At 40.2% G+C, this 23311-nt stretch overlaps 1 protein-coding gene across 2 annotated transcripts in view; it reads right to left on the bottom strand.

Moving 5' to 3' along the window:
* PAPPA2 (pappalysin 2) overlaps nt 1-23311 on the bottom strand; it is a gene marked incomplete at both ends in the record, with an annotated part of 273603 nt that overhangs the window by 48048 nt on the left and 202244 nt on the right. For both annotated transcript variants that reach the window (XM_080824978.1, XM_080824979.1), the window contains 2 exons: nt 924-1059; nt 2486-2654. In XM_080824978.1, the coding sequence (XP_080681104.1) occupies nt 924-1059; nt 2486-2654 (305 nt within the window). The remainder of the gene's footprint in view (nt 1-923; nt 1060-2485; nt 2655-23311) is intronic.

Here is a 23311-nt window from a genome sequence, read left to right as displayed (position 1 = left end):
CACTCAAATTATGCCCACTGGCATTATACAGTTAGAATGGCACGAAATTAATCCTGACTTGGGAAGCCTGGGTATCTCAGTCAGCTGAGCATCCAACTCTTGATTTTTGGCTCAGAGTCATGAGATCAAGCCCCATGTTGGGCTCCATGCTCGGTACAGAGTCTGCCTGAGATTCTCAGCCTCCCCTCACTCTCTGCCCCTCCCTCTGCCTATGTGTGTCCTCTCTCTCTCTCCTGCTCTCTAAAATAAATAAATAAATAAATAAAATCTTTAAAAAAATATTATTCCTTGCTTATGCAGTTCAGAACTCAGGGTTAATCTTACAAAGTTTTCCATAAAGAGCATCTCTTCTCTGTGATGCTTAGGTCCAGCCAGGGCCAAATTGAATTAACATCACTATAAATCAGCTCTGACCACAGAGACCCTTAGTTGCCATTACTTGATTAAGAATTTGCCTGTAGGTTCTGGAGCCTGGTCCCCTGTAGGGAAAGAATGGTTGAAGAGCAACACAAGCAAATGCAATCTCAAATCATCCCTTTCAGGAACTGTCTGCTCCAGTAACAACTGCCGGAAGAACGGAGAAGGGGCCCAGCACATGCATGGTACTTGGCTACACATTCCCACCCTTCCTCTTGGACTGAACTCAACTCCTGCCACAAATAACTCCACCTCCTGCCTGCAGCGAGTGGGGAACATGACCAGACATTCCACAAAGAGCTCAGCAGCCACACCAATGTCACACGCGTGTGGAAGGGTAAAAAGAAGGAGTTTGACATAAATTTTATTTTTTACTGAACCACCTAAAAGTCAACTTGCATTTCCATCTACTCCTCAGGGAGAACAATGGCTCGGACTCAAACTCCAGCCAGGCCTAATAAAAGGATTATTTGAAAGCAGAATTTACAACCTCTTCCCAAACTTACCAATTCCGTATCCCTGTTCACACTTGTACTCCACAAAATTCAGCTCCGAGGGGGGTGGTGGGCATTCCCCTTGCAGGTTCTCACACAACTTGAACTCCTCAGTCCACAGTCCCTCCTTAGTGCAGAGGATGGGACGCTAGAATATCAAATGTAAACAGGTCCATGCTTGTTTTGTTAACTTCATTTAGAGCAGGGGAAAAAATTGTCTAATGAAATGGTAGTGTTCTCCAACTCTTAGAACCTGGACTAAAAGATACTTTTGAAATAATAAACCATGTTGTTACTGACCAAAAAAAAAAAAAAAAAAAGAGAAGTCAAGACAATCTTTTGATGTTTGGTTATGAAGAAACCATGAACAATTTTGTCATTAGTGAAATTTATTAACAATGTGTTGGATATGCAGATTCTGTGAGCTGTTAACTGTAGCCCACATATTTGGAGATATTTTTGGAATTTTTTTCACAGATGGTGTTGTTTTGCATGGATTCATCCATACTAGCACACAAACGCTGCTTGTAGCAAATGTCAGATTTTTTTTTCAAGAGGGGTATGATCCGGTGAAACCAATTCATAATTTTTCCGAAGGTATTTTTACTTTCTGCTTAAATGGACACATCATAGTTGCTTTTGATCTCACCAAAATTTTATTCCCTTTCTCCAAATGTGTGCTGGTTTGTGTGACTCTTGGCTCCACATCCCCAATAATCACAAAGGATACTGTACGCAGTTCACAGAGAGAACAGTGCTAACTCACAAAACTCAAGAAAGCAAGATTTTAGAAACTGTAGATAACTCTCCCTTCATCTGGGGCCAACTCCTTGAGGCCTTAAGCAATCAGTGCAAACGGATGTGTTTGATTTCTCAGGAGTCTCATTTCATGGCATGTTCTTTTCACATCTGTCCAGCAGTGCTTACCTTGGAGTGCTGGACACTGAGACAGACATGTGCCAGGAGAGCAGTCAAGGTCATTGATCTCTGCCTAGGAAGTCTGCTTAACTTCCTGTCTTGTGTGTGTGTGTGTGTGTGTGTGTGTGTGTGTGCGGTGCTTGAAAAGAGTCAAAACTAAAATTGATTTTAATCACATAACCACGATAAGACTGTGGTTTTCATTTGAGACCTCTCATGCCAAAACACTAGGGAAAGTGGTAGTCAAATAGTGTTTTCAGCTTTGCCTTTGCCGAGAAATTTGTGTTTCTGTTCAGGACTCTGTTGTACTGAAAAATATGACATCAGCTTTCAGAGTCAGGTTAGGTCAGTGGCCATCCATGGGAGATAATCACATTGCCAAATAAAAAGCCCATCATTTTTTGGAATTTACACAGGTACCCAACCCGTCAGGTTTTTCCTTTTCCTTTTATCCAAGAGGAAGTTCTAAACTATTCCAAAAATGGGGTTATCTTCTGAATTTCCTATTGAATAATATCAACACAGCTGCTTAGAATCCCAACCTAGTAAGCCCCTGCCTATTGGCATTCACTCTGATCATTTCTAGTCAACATTCTTGGATTGGTCATCAAGATTAGAGCACAGTCTGATCCAAAACCAAGTTCAAGTCATCTTACCCTTCCACTTTCTTGGTTACAGTTGAGCATGCACTGGCTGTTGAGCTCAAAGCCGTTGGTACATTCATACATGCCTTCAAAGACAGGAGAAGGGGGCTCACACACCACTGGGACGCAGCTGCCTTGCTCCCAGATTCCACCCTCCAGGCACTGTATCTTCAGGAAATTGCTGATGAGACATGAAACAAAATAACCCATTAGACTCCCACAAGGAAATCATGGGAGAAGACTGGGTTCTCAGTAATATGGGGTAAGGATTAGCAAATAGATAGGAGCAATTGGTTCTGGTTAACCAGAGGTCTACCTCACCAGTCTAATTTCTAAGTCATGGATGTAAAAATCGTAGTGTACACTTAGCAGAGATAGCAACAGCTATCGTATGGTATCGGCATACCTTGGAGACATGGCAGGTTCCATTCCAGACCACCACGATGGGAGATCTCTCAATAAAGAGAATCAAATGAATTTTTTCGCCCCCAGTGCATATAAAACTCATGTTTGTACTATACTGTAGTCTATTAAGTGTGCAATAGCATGAAAGTATGCAAAACAATGAAAGCTTAATCACATCTAGATTTTTATTTAAAGTGAGAGACACATGGGGCGCCTGGGTGGCTCAGTGGTTAAGCCTCTGCCTTCGGCTCGGGTCATGATCTCGGGGTCCTGGGATCGAGCCCCACATCGGGCTCTCTGCTCGGCGGAGAGCCTGCTTCCCTTCCTCTCTCTCTGCCTGCCTCTCTGCCTGCTTGTGATCTCTGTCTGTCAAATAAATAAATAAAATCTTTAAAAAAATAATAAAGTGAGAGACACGTGACTCTTCCTTTTACTCAAACACTTAGAGAACACTGTAGTGTTATTAAACGGACTAACTCCAGTTTTGTTGTTTCTCAGGGAATATGGCGGCCCACGGAGAGGAGGGAGGTGGGAGAACAACAGTCGGTCCGTGAAGCAGTCAGAACACATACAACATTGATTGATTAAGTTTGCTGTCGTATGGTTATGGTTCATGGTGCCCCCAAACAATTACAATAATAACATCACAGAATACTGATCACAGATCACCATAACAAATACAGTAATAATGAAAAAGTCTGAGATATTGTGAGAATTACCAAAACATGACACAGAGACTTGAGGTGAGTAAATGCTGTTGGAAAGATGGTACCAATAGATTTGCTCAGTGCAGGGTTGCCACAGACCATCAATTTGTTAAAAAAACAAAAACAAAAACAAAAACAAAAACAAAACAAAACAACCCCTGCAATATCTTCAAAGCACAATAAAGCGAAACACAATAAAACAAGGGATACCTGTAATATTTGATATCTGACTCTCAACAGAGCTTGATAAATATCAGTGCAGGGTCTAGATTGTTTACAGTTGGGTTTTATTTAAGCTTTTCATCTCAGAGAAGCCTCACACCTAAGTGCACTGGGAAATGCTAGGTGGGGTGAAGGAAAGAAAAAGTTATCAGACACTCGGGAGACTACTCAGAAGTGATGTGGGGATCATCAGTGTTCATATGGTAATGTAATTGAGGAAGCTGCCAATATTCCTCAGTTCTCCAGAGAGGGGAGAAGGTGCAGCATAGAGATTTTCTTTTAAAAGAGAGACTCTCAGCCTGAACTTTAGAAGGGCAAGAACCTCACTAGAGATGACTACGGCCATTTTGTTTGTTTCCAAGTCCATCTTTTCCTTGGACAGCATTCATGGCTTTTGTCAGATTCTGAAAGTAGGCATGACTCAACACTGTCCTGAAAGAACTGCTTTTCCTTCTCGTGCACGAACATGGCCTCCAACCAGAGAAGCTGCTTCGAGGTAGACAGACGTCAACAGAATTAGGTCTTGGTATTGTGAATTCCATTCCATTCTCCTTCTGATTCACTGCCAATTTGAAGGAGCTTTCCATGTTTCTGTTTTAATGCATCCACTTCTGATTCAGAGCAATCCTCGTTACCAGCTTGTGATTCTAAAACAGAAATAATTCCTTGGCCATGGACTCAACCATATGGTGGCCTTGAATTATTATTTTCCAGGGCCATGATGCACTTTTTAAATTTCAATATGCCCACAACTTTTCATGACTGTCACATCATTATACAATGTCTCCTGTGTACTTCTCCAGTATTCCAACGTTACACTGAGTAAAATATTTATCACATCTTTTTATAAATGTGCACATGTCTCTCTTTCCCAGTAAGGTGGAATCTTGCTGAAGGCAAGGATTGTGCCTTATTCTTGTTTTTAATTCCTGTTTTTAATTCCTCATAATAATCCCTAAATAATATCCGGCTTACATTTGGCATTAGTTAAGCATCTTTCAAGTAGAATAATCAAACCAAAATTCACAGTGTGTTAGGCATATTGCATAGCACATTACACATGGTAACAAAATCAATGATCAGAATGGTCCTGATGAAATAGTATTATTATTCCTAAAAGAAACATACTCAGAAATGTGAAATAATTTGCCCTAGGTCCTATAGCACAGACTGCGTTTGATTTCAAATAATTTAAATAGGAGCACCTGGGTGGCTCAGTCAGTTAAGCATTTGCCTTCGGCTCAGGTCACAATCTCAGTCCTGGGATCAAGCCCAGTGTCAGGCTCCCTGTTCAGGGGGGAGTCTGCTTCTCCCTTTCCTGATCCCCCTGCTTGTGCACTCTCTCTCTCTCAAATAAATAATATATTTCAAAATATCAACTAATTTAAATAAATGTTAATAGTTTAACATAACTTAAACAGTCTCCACTTAGAAATAAGTGAAAGGGGTGCTTGGGTGGCTCAGTGGGTTAAAGCCTCTGCCTTCGGCTCGGGTCATGATCCCGGGGTCCTGGGATCGAGCCCCGCATTGGGCTCTCTGCTCAGCGGGGAGCCTGCTTGCCTTCCTCTCTCTCTGCCTGCCTCTCTGCCTACTTGTGATCTCTGTCTGTCAAATAAATGAATGAAATCTTTAAAAAAAAAAAAAAAGAAAAAAGAAATAAGTGAAAGAGTGTTAGTTTTTATTGAGGCAAAATTATTATATAACATTCGTTTCAGATATGCAACATGACAATTTGATATTTATATACATACAAAGTGATCACCACAATAACTCCAGTTACCATTTTCAGCACGCATGTGACCTCCTTCACCCATTTCATCTATTCCCAACTCCCTTCCCCTCTGATAACCATCCATCTGTTCTCTGTATCCATGAGTTTTATTTGTTCGTTTCGGGTTTTTTAATTCCACATGTAAGTAAAATATATGGCATTTGTCTTTCCCTGACTTGTTTCTCTTAACTTAATATCCTTAAGATCTATCCATGTTGTCACAAATGGCAAAATTTCCTTCTTTTTAATGGCTGAGTAGTATTCTGCTGTATATACACTATATTTTCTTTATCCATTCATCCACTGATAGGCACTTGGTTGTTTCCATATCTTGGCTATTGTAAATAATGGTGCAATGAACATAGAGGTGCATATATCTTTTCATATTAATGTTTCTTTTTTATTTTTTGGATAAAAAACGGAATAACTGGATCATACTGTAGTTCTATTCTTCATTATTTGAGGATCTTCCATACTGTTTTCCATGGTGGTAACACTAATTTACATCCACAAATATGTACAAAGGTTCCTTTTTCTCCACATCCTCTTCAACACTGTTATTTCTTCTCTTTTGGTTAAGAGCCATTCTAACAGGTTTGAAAGAATATCTCCCTGTGGCTTGGATTTGCATTTACCTGACAATTAGTGACTTTGAACATCTTTTCACGTGTCTGTTGGCCATCTGTATGTCTTCTTTGGAAAAATATCTATTTAAATCCTCTGCCCATTGTTTAATGGGGTTGTTTGGCTTTTTTGCTATTGAGTTGTATGAGTTCTTTATATATTTTGGATATTAACCCCTTATTGGTTATATGATTTGCAAGCATTATCTCCCATTCAGTAGGTTGCCATTTCATTTTCTTGATGGTTTCCTTTGCTGTGAAGCTTTTTAGTTTCATATAGTCCCAATTGCTTATTTTTGTGGCCTTTGATTTTGGAATCAAATCCAAAAATCCAAAGCCAAGACCAATGCTGAAGAATTTATCTCCTATGTTTTCTTCTAAGAGTTTAATGGTTTCAGGTCTTACATTCACATCTTTGATTCACTGGGGGTCAGTTTTTGTGTAGGATGTAAGACAGTGGTCTAGTTTCACTCTTTCACATGTGGCTGACCAGTTTTTCCCAACAACATTTATTGTCCCTTCCCCCTTGAATATTCTTGGCTCCTTTGTCGTAAATTAATTGACCATATATTTGTGGGTTTATTGCTGGGATTCTATTCTGTTTCATTGATAGAAATGTCTGTTCCTATAACACCACCATATTTTTTTTACTATAGCTTTGTAGTATAGGTTGAAATCAGGGAGTGTGACACCACCAGCTTTACTCTTCTTTCTCAAGATTTCTTCAGCTATTCAGAGTCTTTTGGCCCCATACAAATTTTAGAACTGTTTCTTCTAGTTCTGTGAAAAACACCATTGGAATTTTAATAGGGATTGCAGTGAATCTGTAGATTGCTTTGGGTAGTATGGATACTTTGACAATATTCATTTTCCAATCCAAGAGTATGGAATGTCTTTCCATTTATTTTTGTCTTCTTCAATTCCTTTCATCAATGTCTTTGAGTCTCAGTATACAGGTGTTTTACCTCCTTGGTTAAAATTATTCCTAGGCATTTTATTCCTTTTGATGCAATTTTACATGGGGTTGTTTTCTTCATTTCTGTTGTAGTTTGTTATTAGTTTATAGAAACAATTTTATTGATTTCACTTATTAGTTCTTCACTGAACTATTAAATACAATTTTGCTAAATTCATTTATTAGTTCTAATGATTTTTTTGTGGAATCTTTAGGGTTTTATCTATATAGTATCATCATCTGCTGATTGTGACAGTGTTACTTTCTTTCCGATTTGGATGTTTTTTATTTCTTTTTCTTGCGTAATTGCTGTGGCTAGGGCTTCCAATACTATGCTGAATAAAAGCAGCAAGAGTGGGCATCTTTGTCATGTTCCTAATCTTAGAGGAAAAGCTTTCAGCTTTTTACTTTTTAGTATGATGTTAAACAGTTATTGAGATTCATACTTTTATTCCCAGGAATATTTCAGGGTAGAAGTTTGATTTTATGACTGGAATTCTTAAGCATCATGGCTTATGAACATATATCTACTATCTGTTAATAATAAATACTATTTTTGAGTTATATTTTAGATGTTTGGCAAAATATCTATATACATTATTTCACTGAATCCTCCAAATGGCAGTTAAGGTAAATATATTATTAACCATGTATAGAAGGGAACTGAGCATGTGAGAGATTTAAAGCTAGCTCAAAGATCCACAGTAAAAAGTATATTAGGGGCCTAGGTGAGTAGCTGCCAAAGCCTGTGGTCCTTCCACTGTGTCCAATTTAACTGTTCCTTTCATTCTCTACAGCCCACTTTGAATATTAATAGCATCTCTATCCTATTCAATATCCCAGATATCCTTTATTCTGATACCATATTTATAAGTCTGGCAAAAAAGAAGATTCATTTTAAATTTCTGTATTGAGTAATAAATTACATATAGAATATTACACAAATCTTAGTATACAGCTCAAATAATTTTTACATGTGAATACACCTGGGTAATCATGCAGATCAAGATATAGAGCATTTCCAGTGCCCCAGAATTTCCCTGGTGTTCCTTACAGTTAAACCTTCCCACAGCCTTGCAGTACACACTATTCTGACTTTCATCAGCATAGATTATGTTTGTCTGTTCTTGAAATTTATACAAATAAAATCACACACTACGTACTATTAAGTATATGCCTTCTTTCCCTAAAGGAAGATGCCACTTAAAAATATCTTACCAAATCTATTTTCAATGAAAGTTTGTAGTTCTTTTGATTATAACTAAACTCCTTTTTGTCCCTTTCATAGACTGGATAGTCTACTCTTCTTTCACATTATGGAGTTTATATCCTCCCAGGGACTCTCTTCTTTCTACCACCTCCCACAGATGAAATCCTTCCCCTACCTCTGCTGAAGTGACATCCTCCAGCTGGAGAGAGCAGGCAATACCACTGACACCAGGGGAGAGGCAAGGCTATAAAACCTTGCATGCCAGCATGGCTATAAAGGAAAACCCTTGCTTGGCCAAAACGATAATATTTTGACTTCGTGTAGTATTTTTCTCTGAATTGGTTGGAACTCTTCAACATGGAAATAGTCCTCCCTTTTCTTGCCCAGGATGAAGAGCCATTCAAGAATGCCAACTTCATATATTTCCTTGCCAGTTTAATAACCTCAGTCATGAAGGTAGATATATCAAACTTGCACAGGGAAGAGTGAGTTGCCCATTGTAGGTGGTAGCTAAACAATAGGACAGGCCCTGTGATGCAAACCACCAGCAATATCAGTGAAATAGAGAGAGGGAGAATGCTGGAAGGCAGAAAGGAAAGCAGCTCAGCTCCCACTGATACCTATGAATTCCACAGGAGACACTCCAGGCAGGAATGAGAGGAGGTTGGGAGGCAGACCTGATTCCCTAGGAAATGACATTTCCTTTCTATAGGAGTCCCTATGCCTCCTCAACTTCATGGATTTGCCTTCCCAGTTTCTTCTCCCTTGTATGGGGATGGCCTCTTATGGCCATCTCTCCATGCAACTCTCACAGCTTCTACGTGGCACTCTTATCAGATGAACCACTTCAAGTTCTACCCTCAGACTGCTCACAACCCATTTGATTGGTCAGTTCCTCAAGGCCCAATAGCAAGCCTTGTGTCACTGGTGCCATGTCAATGCCTGTGAATCCTTGTTGATGGCACTAACCTTAAGATCCCATGTTATAGAGCCTAGCAGTTGAGTGCCACGGGCAGGTTCTGGCCATAAGAGACTGTGATTGTGGCAAGAATTCAGTGTCCTCGATTCCTCTTAGCGCCAGGAAATTTGATTTCCACAAAGGACCCTTGAAGGGGACTAAAGCCTATAGCAATGGCAAGACTTCAATCTCCAGGGATGCCACAGCTCTCCCTCTTCTAAGTTTAGTGTTAAAGAGTGTCCTCTGAGCCTTTAAAATCATTAATGAAGAAAACTGGTTTATTTACCATGGTTCAACTCCTTCACATAAGGTGTTATGAATCAAGAGTCAAGAGGCACTTTGAAACCATGACATGAATAAGTTTGCATTTCAAAGAATGATGGTATTGACTACTACTGCAATGCACAGAGGCAGACCCTCACCAGGCCAAGGATTCCAAGCTGCTTTGCTAGTCCAGTCCAAATGTCCTTCACATGAAACACTCTACTCACTGACTATTAGCTGTCTATATTTTCTTCATTCCAGTGGAGTAAAAGAGGCTAAACTATCACATTAGGAACCATGAAGTGACTTGCGCAATGCCATCTTGCAAGCAATTCACTGGCAAAAGAAAGAAGAGAATGCAGAGTTTTCAGATCATAATATAACACCCCAATCCTCAGACCGATGGTTTCCAAATGACATTTGTAGACCAATCATGCAGGAGACATTTAAAAAACCAAGACTGACACTCTTACTAAATCAAGTGTCCTGGGACTGCCCTACACTCTGTATTTTTTTAACTGGCCAGCAGTTTTTATATGGAGCCAGGTTGGCAAACCGCTAAAATCAATGCTACCTACCTACAGAAAAAATTAATCTTAGGTGTGGAAATCAGAGAGCAAAATCACATACCTAACATCCCTTGTTAAAAAAGGCCATCTGATTAGCAAAGACCAAACAGGAACAGTTACAGCAAGACAACTTACTCTGTAAATGGCATCATGAGAGGAGTTGGGGCTAGGGGAAGGTCTGTATTTATTTTCCTTCTAACTACTCCAGACAAATTACCATAACTTCCAAGTTAGAAGATGCTTTTTCCAATTTCCAGAACTCGTGGTATCCACCTAGTGCTGAAAATCCAGCTGTGCTCTTTCTGCTTCTTACACCATTGCCAGAAATAAAGATCTTGTAATCAAGACTTGGCTGAAAGTTTGATTGATGTTGCTTGAGGCACACATAAGTCTACCCTACCCCATTTTTCTATCACCACTGCAGGGTTTTCACAAAAGTAATATTTATTTTTCACTGGAGAAAATAAAAATATGATTGTTGAGTCCAAGAGAGTTATCATGTCTTTACCAATCAAGGGGATCTGGTGTCTCTAATGGGTAGTCCCTCAAGAAAAATAACAGTAACAGAAAAACAATAAAATATTGAGCACTTCAGTTCTGGAATCATGCAGAAGAATATATATCTCTATCATTTTATTCTTAACCCCCTCATGTAACAAGGACTATTATTATGTGAGTTCTTCATTACCTTATCTTTGCACGTGCTCTTCCTCAACCACCCCCATACCATCATCTACCCTGTTGCTCAAATTTGAAACTTAAAAAACATCCTTGATTCTACTCTTTCAATCTTACCTTTTTCCCATCCCCCCATCTGATCTGATTCAATCCATCAGCAAGTCTTCTCAGCTTTTCCTCCCAAATATCTCCAGAATCTGTTCCCATACCTCTTGCCTCTCCACTGTCATGAGTGCTAGTCCAAGTTCCTGCCTCTTACCTCCTAACTGGATACCCCATTTCTCTGGATCGCTTCCTATCCAGTTGGAAAACACCAGTCAGAGAGATATTTTATAAAATAAATAAATACATTACATCATGTCATTTTCTTGCTTAGAACATTTCAAATTGCCTCTTCTTGTATGGAAAAAAAAATCCAAACTTTCTCACTTCTCAGTCACAAGATCCTGCGTAATCTGGTCCCACTTTCTCTGGCCTCATCTACCCCATTCACTTTCTTTAATGTACTTTGTCCACATTGGACTTAGAATTCCGAGCACAACCAAGTTCTTTCCTGCCAAAGGACTTTGGTGCTATTCTTTCTGCTTGTGTTTTTCTTTTTGTTCTTCTGACTGGCTCTTCTTCCTATCTAAAAATAAATTTTTTTTTGCCATCCCAGAGCAACCTTATTTTATACCTTTATTGTTTTTGGTTTTTAATCAAAGCACCTGTGTCTTTCAAGGAATGCATACTCTAATTATATTGGGGGTTTTTTGGTTTTAGTAATTTATTTCCTGTCTCCCTGACTGGAATGTAAACTCGGTGAGAATAAGACCTTATTTACTATTATATCTTCAGTCTCCAGCACAATGTATGGTATATAAATATTTATTTTATAGATGAGGTAAGTAAGGTTTAGAAAAGTAGGATAACTTGCCTAGGGTTATCTAACTTGTTAATGGAAGAAAAAGGATCAGTACCATGAGCCATCTGATGCCAATGTCTAAATTACAGTATGGAAGCACCATTATTCCTAGAAATGGAACTGCAGAGAAAGTATCTCCCATTACCTTGTACATTTATACTGCATGTCACAAAATACTACCACATAGAACATAAAAAGGGGGTGTAAAAGCAAGGAGTAACCACATTATTTCCATATCATAGATTAGGAAACAGAAGCATTCATTGGCTAAGTGTTTTGTGTGGCACACGGTCAGCTTTTGAATTGAAATTTGAAGCCTCTTTACTCAGAAAACAGTTTAGCCCCTTACCACTTACAGTGTGGTTCCCAGAACAGCAGCCCTAGAATCTCCCAAGAGCTTGTTAGCAATGCATAATCTCGGATCCCACCTGAGACAGACTCAATCAGAATCTGCACTTAAACAAGATCTCCAAGTGATTCCTTTGCACATTCAAGTTTGAGAAGCACTACTCTAGGCTCTGTTAAAAGACAAAGTCCTCTACCCCACCCCTGGGCGAACCATGAGCACTTCCAAAATCAGGGAGTGTGACACCCTCTTAACAAACTGCAGACTTGGTTTCTCAAGCCAATATCCTCAATGAAGAGCAGGCAGACTTTGGTCATGGTCAGTCCACAGCCCACCAGCGAGTCCAACCTCTGCACAGCAGGCCCTCAATGTTTAGCTTCAGTCCACTCCACTGGATAAGAATTAGTATTAGTAGGACCATCCCACCAGACATATTGGCATTGGTTTTCCATTTTTCCTTGACTCAAAAAAAAAAAAAATGCCCCTTACAAAGCTCTTCTTCCATGTAAAACGGAGCCTCTCTGTCATAATGAGCAGTGTGCTAAGTCCTTAAAGTACATAGATAGTTCTACCTCAAAGCCCCACCCCTCACTTCTGTCTTTGGGCTTCCTGATACTATAACTTAGGTCTCCAAGTTGGCAGATGCAATAATGTCTTGTCCCAGGTCTGAACACCTAACTCAAGTTTGGGGCTGCTTCTCCACTTTTGTTGCCCTGCCTTAGTTGTCTAACCTTCAGCCTCTCTCATTTTGAGTTCAGTAGCTCCCATTAATCTCTTTTGCATGAGTCGCTGGGCCTCTCATATAATTCTCCATAGAGCTAACAGGGTTTATTGTCTACAAAATCAGGTTACCCCCAGATTTAAAAATATTCTGAAGTTTTTGCAATGCATGCAATTTAAACCCAAACATATGCAATGGCAATTAACATTATTGCAGAATTCTAAAATTCATTCCCTTCAGTGTGTATTTGAGGACCCAGTGGTTACAATGAAATGCAGGAGTGAATTGGTTCCAAGACAAATACTATTAAATAGGAATCTCTTGCCTCACCCATCTCTCATCATTCAGTTATTTGCCCATTCATACATCCAGCCAACAAATATTCACTGAGCATCTACTACATGCCTATGCATTACATTAGGTCATATGGTTTTAGAAACAAATGTTAATACCATAAGAGAACCAGAATACTGACCTATAGGAGCCCAAAGAGGGAGCCCCCAGCACTTCCTTGGGACATGAAGGACATCAGGAAAGAAACACTAAGAGATGGGTTCAATTAGGCAGGGAAGGAGAAGGGCATACCCGCCCGAAGATTAATGCATGCAAGAACCCAGAGGAGTGAAAGGTAGAGTCTGTTTGAAATCTTGGCCAAGTGTAAATGGGAAAAGTATATATGTGCCCACCCTAATTTTTGAAATATGTTCAGCTTTACCTTGCTTTATCTTGTGGGAAAGAAAAGAGCTTGGGGGAAGGTAGCTGGGACAAAATTCTGGCAGAAAGGGGCCACAAAATAAATGTATGAATTCAATTTCAGAGGACAGGTTCTCTCATTGCAAGAAATCCTTTGCCTATCTTCACCAAATTTTCATGTACAAATTCCTCCAGGTATTGTTACATCTCTGTTCCTGGTCAGTCCAACTCACAGACAGGCCTGATAAAAAGTGCTCACAGGGGGCGCCTGGGTGGCTCAGTGGGTTGAGGCCTCTGCCTTCAGCTCGGGTCGTGATCCCGGGGTCCTGGGATCGAGCCCCACATCGGGCTCTCTGCTCCATGGAGAGCCTGCTTTCTCCTCTCTCTCTCTCTGCCTGCCTCTCTGCCTGCTTGTGATCTGTCAAGTAAATAAATAAAAAAAAAATCTTAAAAAAAAAAAAAAAGTGCTCACAGTGTAAACACATATATCCGTGTCCTCACCTTGGAATTAACTATTCAATCACTGCATGTCCCTGGCCACTTTCAGAAAGCAAAGCTCTTTCCGTGCCTCCTTGTCTAGAAGTCACAGCAACAGTAAAACCCAAACCCGTTAAGGAGTTATCAGAACTTCTAGAAGGTTGTGATATACCTAAGGACTTTGTGGATTTTACATGGGGGAATCCCATGTCTGCAGTACGCCTAATAGCTCACCTTTTTAATGTGGGCTAGAATGAAAAGGCTGGTTAACATTCTCCTCGAAACTTTTCTTGACCAAAGAGAAAGAGTCAGAGGTCCCAGTGACCTTCAGCAGGCTTTTAGTGGCTGTAGTGGGTAATCCCCATCAGGAATACAGTGGTGAAGAGCAGATGATTTGGAAATCAGGACACTAATGCTTGAACTCCAGATGCGGCTCTAAATACATCTCCGGCTTTTAAAAAAATTACTCAGCTTTCTTTTCTCAGTTTTCCTATCTGAAAAATGGGGTTGATAATACCATCCTTACAGGCGTATTAGAAGATTACATAAGTTAGTGCATATAAAGTATGTAATACAATGAATGGCACATACAATTCTCAATGAGCAGCAGAAATTATTAGCTCCAGTAACAGATCTACTCAGCCACACTCCTCTGTCCATCCCTCTGCTCTCTCTCTCTCTCTCCCTGTGTGTGTGATATGAGTGTTCCGTGTTAACATTCTACTCAGTCTTCCCACCCTGCTCAGTTCTTCAGATTTTTATGCCCCCTAAGATCCTCCAGGAGATGGTTTATAAATCAGTTTGGCCTGACCCCACCACTAGACAGCAAAGGCAAGTTCACAATGAAAATGATCACTCACTGGGCCAAAGAAGGGATTAGCAAGAGCCTGAGACAGAGAATGGGGTAAGGGGTTGGGGGAAAAAAGCAAAGAAAAGGCATCAGGGAGAGAAAGTATGGGTTGAAGAAAGGCCTACTGCTCTGTGTGTGTGTGTGTGCGTGTGTGTGTGTCTATAAAATCCACTGCCATCTCATATAATATTTTGAAAATTACTCTTCCTGATTAATAGAGAAATCAGCAGTCAATAAAATATCAAAAGAGGAAGGACAGTTTTACAATCAGATGTTCTCTAGCTTAAGATTGAAGGTCACAGGGAAATTTATGAGTTTCAGCAAATGCTGTGCTTGAAGTAAAGGCCTGCATGCCAATTGCTGGAGCCCTGTGAAGCCTGCGGCAGGGAGCTGGCCTGCACCCAGGTGTGCAGTGGAGTGGCCAAGGCTCGAAGAGGTTTAGTCACTTTGATGCCAAAAGAGGCTGTAATCAATTAGCCTAAAGCTCACATTATCCTACAATGGCAAGAGAATTGAGGATTCCAAGAATAAACTTTGAATGTATTTACTGTAAACACTAATTATAAAGCCAGACAATGTCTTAATGGAAAGAAAACAAAGTTCTATTTCTCACAGATGCATGAGTGTACATAGAGATTATAGTATGTCCCTTAACTGGCAGATCATAGGTAGCACATGTGTCTCTGTCTATGTATACCCATAGGTTTAACAGCTGTTCATACATGTCTATGCACAATGTTATGAGGCAGAGTTTGAAAATTATGTAGATTATTTTACTGACTTTTTAGAAATTGCAAATTTGGGGATATTTAAGGAGGGTTAGCATTTGTTTAAACTACACATTTCCATTTCATTAGCCAAGTCTTTTTCCCTTTCTATGATACAATAAAATCAGTTGAACCTCAGAAGTTCAAGGTACAATTCAAAAAGATCAAGAGTCTAAAAATCTAGGTGACATCTCTGGGACGTGCCCTTCCATTCTGCTCCCCAGTCTGACCTTAAGTGCCTACCCCAATTTTTGAAGTATGTCCAGCTCTATCTTGCTATTTCATTTCCGTGTCTTTCCCCCCACAGTGCCCCTTTCCCTCTCATGGTCTACTGTAGCATTTAGATAACTCACTGACTTGAAAGCAGGATGAGAGGGTTCTGATTGGGGGAGGGAACGGCAAATATATTTTTTAAATTTTATGAACTTCCTGTTTTCGTGAGTGTGTGTGAGTGTGTGAGTGTGTGTGTGTGTGTGTGTGTTTTGTAGGCAGAAGAAGGGTACTCCCCCACTAGCCCTGGATACCAAAGACCTGTACGTCCTACTTGGAATGCCAGCTTCAGTTTTTCTGTCTCTATGTTGTTTTTCAGGTGTATAGTCCATCAACAATGGATGGGAGACAATAGCCACTGATAAAAATATAGCTGAGTGTTTTCCTTGTTAAAGAACTTTACCTGCTAAACATACCAAAGGCAATGGTCATTTTGCAAGGGTCATTAACCTGATGATGATAATGGTAATGATAAAATACCAGGGACTGCTGACCTAAAGCTTCATATGACTAAGAACTGTTTTCACTTCTTTACATCTATTATCCAATTCAATCCTTATAGAAAGCTATACGTACTTCTATTTCCTAATATCCTTTTTGTAAATAAAAACAGTGATGTTCAGTATAGATCAGTAACTTGCCCAGGGTCTAAGAACTAATAAGTGGCAGAGTTAAGATTCAAACTTGAATCTCATTAATCCCAGAACCCGTGTGCATTACCACTAAGCCAAGAGATGAATTTTGGACTAAGGAAAGCCTTCCTAGCATTTTGACTAAATTTTCCTCTTTAGGGAAGTTTCAGGGAAGTACTTAATCTTTAAACTCAATTTTAGAGATCTTAAAAATGTACCCATATTCAGTCTTCAAGGAAGACCAGGATCCAATCAATCCTCTTGGGTGTGAACAGAGAACAATTCACCAAAACCTTTCCGGAGGAAGAAGATAAAACCTTGACTATTCACTCAGACCCGAGTTCTCCAAGTATTACCTTAAGTAGTACCCACTAAGATTGTGCCTGTGCAGTAATATATTACTGCTTCTCTGGGTTTTTTTTTCCTGGTGGCAATAAATTGTTATGTATCACTTCTCTCAGTGGTGTTCTGCCAAAGTGTTAACTCCTCTCATTGATTCTACTGAGATAGAAAATAAAATACAGACTTCTAGAGCTGGAAATCACTGAAGATTTCCCCTTATTTTATAGATGTGCAGGGAAAAAAGTCCAGAGAGATGTAGTAATTTGCTCAATCCTGAAAGTCTTGTTAGCCAAGAACATGGGCTTTGGAGTCAGAATGGTTGAACACTACAAATCGGCTGAGTGATTGTGAAGAGGTTACTAATGATACTCTGGGTCTTAGTTTCTTCATCTGTCTAATAATATACTGAAACATATTATTATTATAGTATATCAAGCTATACATTACTATATCATAATATACCATATTATACTATCATCTTATTATATCATCAACCCAACAGAACAGAGCCAAGGCCTTAAGCTTTTTAACTCTCTGCCATACCAAACTACCTTTGTGTGTGGAGATGGGTCAAGTCCACATGTATTGTCCACGGCCATCCCAAGCCCTCCCCAGCCCTCCCCCCACAGAGGAGACAAACTCCCATTAAAGAGGTTTACCAACACTAAATAGTCCTAATGCGAGGCCTATTTTTTATAGTCTTGACCTACATTTGTGTTTATAAAACTTAAATAGATCTATGTTCTTTAGAAAAGCTGATACCGTGAGTGACTCTCGGAAAGTATGGCTGTTTACAATCACTTTAAATAAGATCTGACTACTGCAGCACCTTTCAAATGGCATCTTGATGAATGACTTACAGAGGGAGAGGCTGTCTAAGTTAGAAGGTTGGAATAATTTGTAAGTTAAATTAACTATGAGTCCTAATGAGGTTAATCTAACCTTCCCACATAAAGATAACACCTAATGAGAAAAAGGAAACCATGGGAGTGAAAGATAAGGGAGAATATAATACGGTCTTTTTGATAAACTGTAAGTCAAACACATTTATTTTAGCTTCCTGGGAAGTCAAGTTAATGAAACAACAAAGGGGTGATGAACAATGATGTGTATGTGGAAGGAAATTGTAGGGAAGGAAAAGAAAGCAGCTTAAAGGAGCCTGTGGATGTGTTGTAAAATGTCAATAAGAAAGAACTCATGAAACTACTACAATTTCTTTGGAGTTACAATTGTTTGTATTCTTTTGATTAACTCCAAATATAAATAAGCCCCAAAGAGACATGTAAAAATCTGGCATGCAAAAGTGCTATTATACTAATTTTGAAAGAAGAAAACATTACTCTGGATATTTTTAGACAAGTCAAAATCCCATGACTGATACTGTTCTTACAGAAATAAAGGTTCCCCTAGCCTTGTGCTTCTTGATTTTGGCTGCTTATTAGAGAGACTTGGGAAGCTCTGCAGAACACTAATGCCTGTGTCCCACTTGCAGAGATTCTGATGTAATTAGTTTGGGGCATGAGCTGAATATTAAGATTTTTAAAATCTTGCCAAATGATATTAATGTGCAGCCAGGTATGAGAACTGTTGTTCTCGTGAGCTTGTTGAGAGGTCTAATCCATTTGTGTGACTATTAACTTATATAGAATTGTGTTAATCAAGTTTACATGTGTTGCTGAACTGATAAACGTAAAGAGTCTTTGGAGAAGACAATTCCTTCCTTGTCACTGAGACAATTGCTAGAAAAAAACCATACACATATATTTTTAGAGTTCTTCTACTCTAAAGCCCTTGAAATAGAGATCTCCACTCCCTCATAGGAAACTGCCCCCTTTCCTTCACGATTGGTTAGTATTAACTTTAATATCAAATTCCTATCAATATTTTTCTAACACTTATTTTCATCCATTCGTAAAGTATTTATTGGTACCTACCAATAAATGTCATAGCCATTGCGTACATGAAGCTAAACAAATATTTCTGGTCTCTTGGAAAATATAGACAAGTAACCAGACCATTTCTACTTGGCAAGGTAGATGCTGTTGTCAAGGAAGCTCTGTGTGCAGTGTAGCCTTGGGAAGGGCAGTGCTTACAGACTGGGGAGATTTGGTAGTCTTCCTAGATAAAACTGTAAGAGTCAGAGTCAGCAAAGGCAAAGGTCACTGTTGGGGAGAGCTCTGGCCAAGAGCACGTTAGCCATGGCTTAGATAAGGAAGTAAAATCAATCCACTGGTATGAGAGCCTAGAGAAGGAGAAGGAAAATCAGGGAGTGAAAAAGAGCAGTTGAAGGGAAGTGGTCTCCCAGGGAGGAGAGTAGGCAATGAACCTAACAGAAGTAAGCAATGTCCACATGGAAACTATTTTAAGATTTTTACATTTTCCTAGTGAAATGGCTGGCCATTCTATTTTATGTGGAGGAAAACTGTAATTGGAATTCTGTTTTTTGAAGATCAATTTTGCTGCAAAGTGGTGAAGGTATTGAAGGGAAAAATACTAGAGTCAGAAAGACCAGTTCAAGAGTGAAAAAGGATGGAGGCATATTACAGAGAAGTGGCAACAGAGATGGGGAGAAATGGTCATACCTGAGAGTCAGCAAGACAACACTTGATGGAAGTTGATGACTGGCTTGATTGGGGGTAAAGGACACTGAAGAGTCTCCAGTTATGTGCAGGTTCTTGGTCTGACCAATCATACAGAACACAGAGGATGTTGATATTTGAAATAGATATAATAGGCTCTGTTTTAGATAATAAGAGTTTAAAATGCAGATGGGATATCCAAGTGGCTATATCCACAATCAGTTGTTCTAATGGTCCTTATGGCCCAGAAGGGAAGAGATTAGAGTAGGAGGTGTGGATGTAGGAACCACTGGCATGTGGGTGATGTATGAAATTACAGGGTAAATGAGCTTCTTCCCAGACAAGTGTGTAGAACAAGAGAGAAAAGTGAGCTCAGAGAAATACCAACTTTGAAGAAATGGGCAGACGGGAGAAAGCTAGACAATAAAATTGAGAAGCGATAGAGAAGAAAGAGGAAAATCAAGGAGTGAAAAAGAACAGAATCAAGGAAGAAGTTTCAAGCAGACTGTAGCCAGCTATGTTATAATAAAAAAGCCTGACTCCATTTTTAATGTTTGTGACAGTTTTCAAGCCCCAACATCTCCCACATCTGAGCAAGCCTATTGGAAAGCTGGATGCTTCCTCCTTTGGCCTCAGCAGAAAGTTCAAACCACACAGGTTCTGTTCACATGACATAAGCCCTAGTCCCCAAGCACCATAAAACCCCAGGCCCTCTCCTTTCCCTGGTTTCTCCAGTAGTTTGAATGTCAACCTGAGATCCTCCCATTCACTTTCCAGAAGACCTCATTATGTGAGTAATAACCCTTTTCAAGAGTCTCTTCGTCTATGAGTGATATCATTAGTTTCAACATCCACACCAAATTATGGAGAGCTTCAACACCCACACCTCTCTCTCATAGTGACCACAACCTAAACCAAATATTCTCAAGTAACCTGAGGACCAAGAGGACTCACTGCACTTCGCAGCAGAAGGATCCAGGAGTAAAAACATGAATGTCAAAGGGTGAAGGAAAGAAAAGATAGCAAGCTAGAGAGAGTGAATACAAATAACTCTCAGAAGTTTCACTGTGAAAGGAGGGAGAAAGATAGAGTGGTAGCTGGGGGCGGGGGCAGAGGATCAAGGAAAGGTTCTGCTCGTTTGAGTTGCAACACGGGAGAAACCTGAGCATAATGAAAGAGAAGGAATAGGCAAGAGGAAGAGAGATGCCTCAGATGTAGGAAAGAAGGTAAATGGATGGAGAGAAATCCCAAGAAAGGAGATGGGGTCCAGAGCAAAGGTGGCAAACTTCATTTTGGACAGCAGGAAGGGGGAGTGTGTGTTTGGGGTATAGATTAGCTTGCCCACCACTGGGTAGACTCTTAACTTTGGGGAGTGAGGTGATATGATGGAAGTTTGGGAAGAGGTGTTAGGACTGGAGGAGAAAAGGTGTGAGGTGGTCTTTGAGAATAAAGACAGTTCTGTCCTCAAAACATAGAGTGATCTGCGTATAAGGTGGAAAGGTCATGTACCTTTCTTCATGCCATCTTGGGAGTGCTGGTCTCTCCTGGGTTCACCTATTTAGAGAGAGCTGCCTAGTTTTCCTTTGATTACTCTCTGCCTTGACAAATTGCTATAATCTGCTCTTAATTGCTCACTTCATTATTTAGTTTTTAAACTGTTTATCAATTTGTCTCATAAAATCAAGAAATTGAGCAAATATAAATAAGCAGAAAAAGAAAAGATACTCCCTATAAGCCTACTACCTAGAGATTACGACTACTAATATCATAAGCATTTCTAGCTATCATAAAAGTAATAAAATATTCTTTTAATTTGAAAAGTAGAGACTATAACGTTTATAACAGCTCCTTTCTTGCTTTTATCCACTTAACACTGTATTGTGAATGTTTTCCCATGTCTTTAATATTCTTCCAAACATCTTCGATGGTAGTAGGCTATTTCATGATATGGCTATAGCGCTGGGTAGCTATATTATATAATGGATATTTATTTTTGTTTTATTGATTTTTTTTTTTTTTTGGCTCCACCAATATCCATTTACCCTCCTTCTCAGTTTCCCTCTGGGGAATCTACTGGACTTGGGTGATGCCGACTCCAGCCTGGACTTCAAGGTCAGAGTCCCTGACCCAGGCCTAAGCCATTGCACTTCCCCGTCCTCAGGGACTAGATCCAGGGTGGGCAGTGCCACTTTCACATCCTGGGAAGAAGGGGCCAGGAATCTAGGGGTGAGGTGTAGCTGTCTCCTCTGTTATGCTTCAAGGGAAAATAAAACAGATGTAGGTGGGAGCACAGAGGCTGTGCGCTCCTGGATGTCGGAGCCTAGATTCTCTTCGCATGTGTCTCCTCAGACCAGCACAGAGAGTGCATGTAATGAACTTGCCAAATGCAGCTATGCCCTCCAGGCCACCTCTGAGCTGAATGGGACAAAACTTAGATGGGCTGATCCAAAGAGAAGAGTCAGATCCAGTACTCGTCTTTCTTTTCTCTTGAAACAACGTTTGATAGACTTGAGAAGAGCAGGAAGGGAATGTACTTGCTGACATTTTTGTAGCTGTTTCCTTGTTTTAAAAAGAAATGAACAGGGATGCCTGGGTGGCTCAGTGGGTTAAGCCTCTGCCTTCGGCTCAGGTCATGATCCCAGGGTCCTGGGATCGAGCCCCCCATCGGGCTTTCTGTTCGGCAGGGAGCCTGCTTCCCTTCCTCTCTCTCTGCCTGCCTCTCTGCCTACTTGTGATCTCTGTCTGTCAAATAAATAATTAAAATCTTTAAAAAAGTAAATAAATAAAAAGAAATGAACAAAAAGCAATACGTGGTACTTATATTAAACATCATAGGTGATAAAAATGCTTCTAGAACATTTACCTCCTTTCAGCCTCAAAATAACACTGTTGGATGGAAATTCCTACCCCTCACATTATGGATGCAAAAATTGAGACATGTGGATATTGAGTCGTTTGTTCAGTCATGCAGACAACAAGCCACGAATCTGACCCTTAAGCGGGTTTTTTCCACTCCTCGAGGAACTGCATAAAATTAGCATGTGCCCGTTCCGTCTGGATTGATCTCCCTGCCCACTTTTCTCAATTTCTTCTTCTCCTGCTTGCATGTCCTAGAAAGAAATTTAGAGCCCTATTTGTATAACTCTGGGCTCTTTCCACCAAGCGAGGAACAAGGCTGACATAGTTCGTTGGGTAAACAGAAGCCGCAAGTGACAGTGATTTACGCCTGACTTGCAAACTTCTGATGACCAATCTGCCGCCCGCTATGTAAACAGGTGTAAACTAAGATTTAAATCAGTTTACACAGTGTGGTAAATAATTTAATCTTTCCTCAGCGTAGTGTCTGTGAATGTAAATGTTTATGCCAAAACCGATGCCGATGTTGCAAGCTCCCAGTTTCTCAACCAGAAAAGCTGTGCCAACAAATGGCCTTTGTGTGCCCCTGCCGGGGCTGGGGCAGCTGCCCGTGTCCGAGGCGCAGGGTAAGGCAGAGAGCCTACTGTTCTGGGGGGGAGCCTCATTCCCATCACAGCCGTGGGCCGAGGGAGCGGGAAATCATCCCTCCTCCCTCAGTTCTTCTGGTCCGGAGACTTTCTCTCCACCTCCATTATTCTTTGCTGCTCTGTTCTGCGGACACCTGAGTCAGCTGCAAGTCTGTCTAAGGGAAGGCAAGAAATGAGAGGTGGGGAAAGCCCCAAAACAGCGGGCTTTAGAGGAGTTGTAATCCCATTAGCGCTTGAAGATGGCCTGGGTCCTCATTGCCTATCAATGGGTACCTATGCAAATTGATCTAGGTCCTATGAAAATCACATGCAAATGTGTTTTCGGTTGTCAAAAACTGTTGACTATATCTGCTAGAGTCCACTGAACCAGAGTGCTGCCTCTTATGAATTTT

This window comes from Martes martes, assembly GCF_963455335.1.
Source record: "Martes martes genome assembly, chromosome: 15".
Classification (NCBI taxonomy): Eukaryota; Metazoa; Chordata; class Mammalia; order Carnivora; family Mustelidae; genus Martes; species Martes martes.
This window is presented reverse-complemented; position numbering and strand designations above follow the sequence as displayed.